At 47.6% G+C, this 2,220-nt stretch overlaps 2 protein-coding genes across 2 annotated transcripts in view; both read left to right on the top strand.

The window, feature by feature from the left end:
* TERG_12073 (uncharacterized protein) overlaps positions 1 to 7 on the top strand; it is a gene marked incomplete at both ends in the record, with an annotated part of 375 nt that extends 368 nt beyond the window's left edge. The window contains one exon of the mRNA XM_047751086.1: positions 1 to 7. Coding sequence (XP_047606098.1) covers positions 1 to 7 — 7 coding nt within the window.
* An 86-nt stretch (positions 8 to 93) lies between these two features.
* TERG_12074 (uncharacterized protein) lies at positions 94 to 2,213 on the top strand (the record flags this gene model as incomplete). The annotated part of the gene is made up of 2 exons (XM_047751087.1): positions 94 to 489; positions 549 to 2,213. 2 exons carry the CDS (start codon positions 94 to 96, stop codon positions 2,211 to 2,213), a joined length of 2,061 nt encoding a protein of 686 aa, XP_047606099.1.
* Between the last annotated feature and the right edge of the window lie 7 nt (positions 2,214 to 2,220).

Raw genomic sequence — 2,220 nt, forward strand, 5'->3', positions numbered from 1 at the left:
CTGCTGACGGAATTTGAAAGCAAAGCCTTCTGCTTTAGGCCGAGCAGGAAGATCTGATTGCAACCACAACCCTCCTTAGTCACAGGAGGGAAGATGAGAAAGTATCAGCTTGAAGGGCTGGAGTGGATGAAGTCTCTTTGGATGAATGGACTTTGTGGTATCTTAGCGGATGAGATGGGTCTCGGAAAGACGGTGCAAGCCATCTCGTTAATAGCGTTCTTTAAAGAACACAATATCCCTGGGCCGTTTTTGATTGCTGCACCCTTGAGCACTGTCAGCAATTGGGTAAATGAGTTTGCTCGGTGGACCCCATCTATCAATACTGTTCTTTATCATGGAACCAAAGAACAACGTAGTGAGATTCGACGGAAACAGATGAAAAATCAGGACCAGAGAGCGCCGGATTTCCCGGTTGTCTGTACTTCGTATGAAATCTGCATGAATGATCGAAAGTTCCTTGCTAACTACCAGTGGAAGTATATCATTGTGGTAGGTGTAGACATTTTACCTAACGCTTCAAAATGGAACACTAACAATGACTTTTATAGGATGAGGGACACCGTCTGAAGAATATGAACTGCAAATTGATCAAAGAGCTCCTGACATACCCATCTGCAAATCGACTGCTCATAACTGGAACACCTCTGCAGAACAATATTGCTGAGCTATGGTCACTGCTTCATTTTTTGCTGCCTGAAATATTTAATGATTTGGATAACTTTCAAAGCTGGTTTGATTTTTCATCTGTTCTCGATGATTCCGATCAAAATGCAGTCAACGAGAGACGGAGACGCAATCTTGTGTCTACAATGCATGCCATTCTCAAGCCATTCTTACTACGGCGAGTAAAGACGGACGTTGAATCATCACTTCCGAAGAAACGAGAATATGTTTTGTACGCGCCACTGACACCGGAGCAGAAGGAGCTGTATGTCCAGATAGTGAACGGAACGAGCCGTCAATATCTGGAAGAGAAGGCCGCTGAGCGAATAGAAGCTAGGAACGGCTCAGAGAAACAATCAAGAGCACGCAGCCTGAAGAGAGGCGCAAGCGGCAGTGAGCTAAGCACGCCCAACAAGAGTGCAAAATCTAGCCGTGACTCTACACCGACTAGGGCCCGGCGTCGAGGCAGATCCAAAAACTACAAGGAGGAGTCTGATAGAGACTTCAATAGCAAGCTAGCTAGGCTAGAGAAAGGGATACAGGAGGAAACCCCTGAGGAGAGCGAGCTTAGTGAGGGGGAGATGGATGAAATTGAGAGAGCAAAAACCATGAAGCTAGCCAGTACGTATACCTTCTACTCTGATTTGAGAACGATGGTTCGCTCTAACTTATCTGCTATAGAGAAAGAGATCTCCTCTAAGAAGCTCCAAAATCCAGTCATGCAGGCCCGGCTGGTATGCAATTCCCCGCTCAACTTCTACTGGCCATGGGGAGAAGACTCGGGGGTGGACTCAACACTCATTACATCTTCTGGCAAGATGCTTCTTCTAGATCGTCTTGTGCCCTGTCTTATATCCAAGGGACACAAAGTCCTAATCTTCTCTCAATTCAAAGGCCAACTTGATATCCTTGAGGACTGGGCCACACAGCTCCGATCCTGGAACTGCTGTCGAATCGACGGTGCAATTGCACAAGCTGACCGACAGGAACAGATCAATGCGTTTAACAACGATCCTGACTACAGAATATTTCTGCTAAGCACCCGAGCAGGGGGCCAAGGCATCAACCTCACTGCCGCTGACACCGTTATTCTGTTCGATTCTGACTGGAACCCGCAACAGGATCTCCAGGCCCAGGACCGAGCTCACAGAATCGGCCAGACAAAGCCAGTGATTGTCTACCGGCTAGCTACCAGAGGCACAATTGAACAGACCCTCCTTGAGCGAGCTGGTTCCAAACGCCGGCTGGAGAAACTAGTCATTCAAAAGGGAAAATTCAAAAGCTTGCTTGATTCTACGAGTTCCTCCAACCCCCAGCGTCAGGCGGATGAGCTAAAGAAGATATTCGGAGACGAAGATATTGAAGTGTTTGATATCGGCGCTGAAACCACGTCAGAGTCTCTGCTTTCGGAGAAAGATCTACAGATATTGACAGACCGCAGCGATGAGGCGTACTCGGACCAGCGGATGAACGAGAGCGGGCGTGCCTTTGCTGCTGTCAAGGCGAATACTGATGCAGACGAGATCATGGCAGATATCACCAGTAAATAAGAAAGTT

The sequence above is a fragment of the Trichophyton rubrum genome (assembly GCF_000151425.1).
Source record: "Trichophyton rubrum CBS 118892 genomic scaffold supercont2.4, whole genome shotgun sequence".
Lineage (NCBI taxonomy): Eukaryota > Fungi > Ascomycota > Eurotiomycetes > Onygenales > Arthrodermataceae > Trichophyton > Trichophyton rubrum.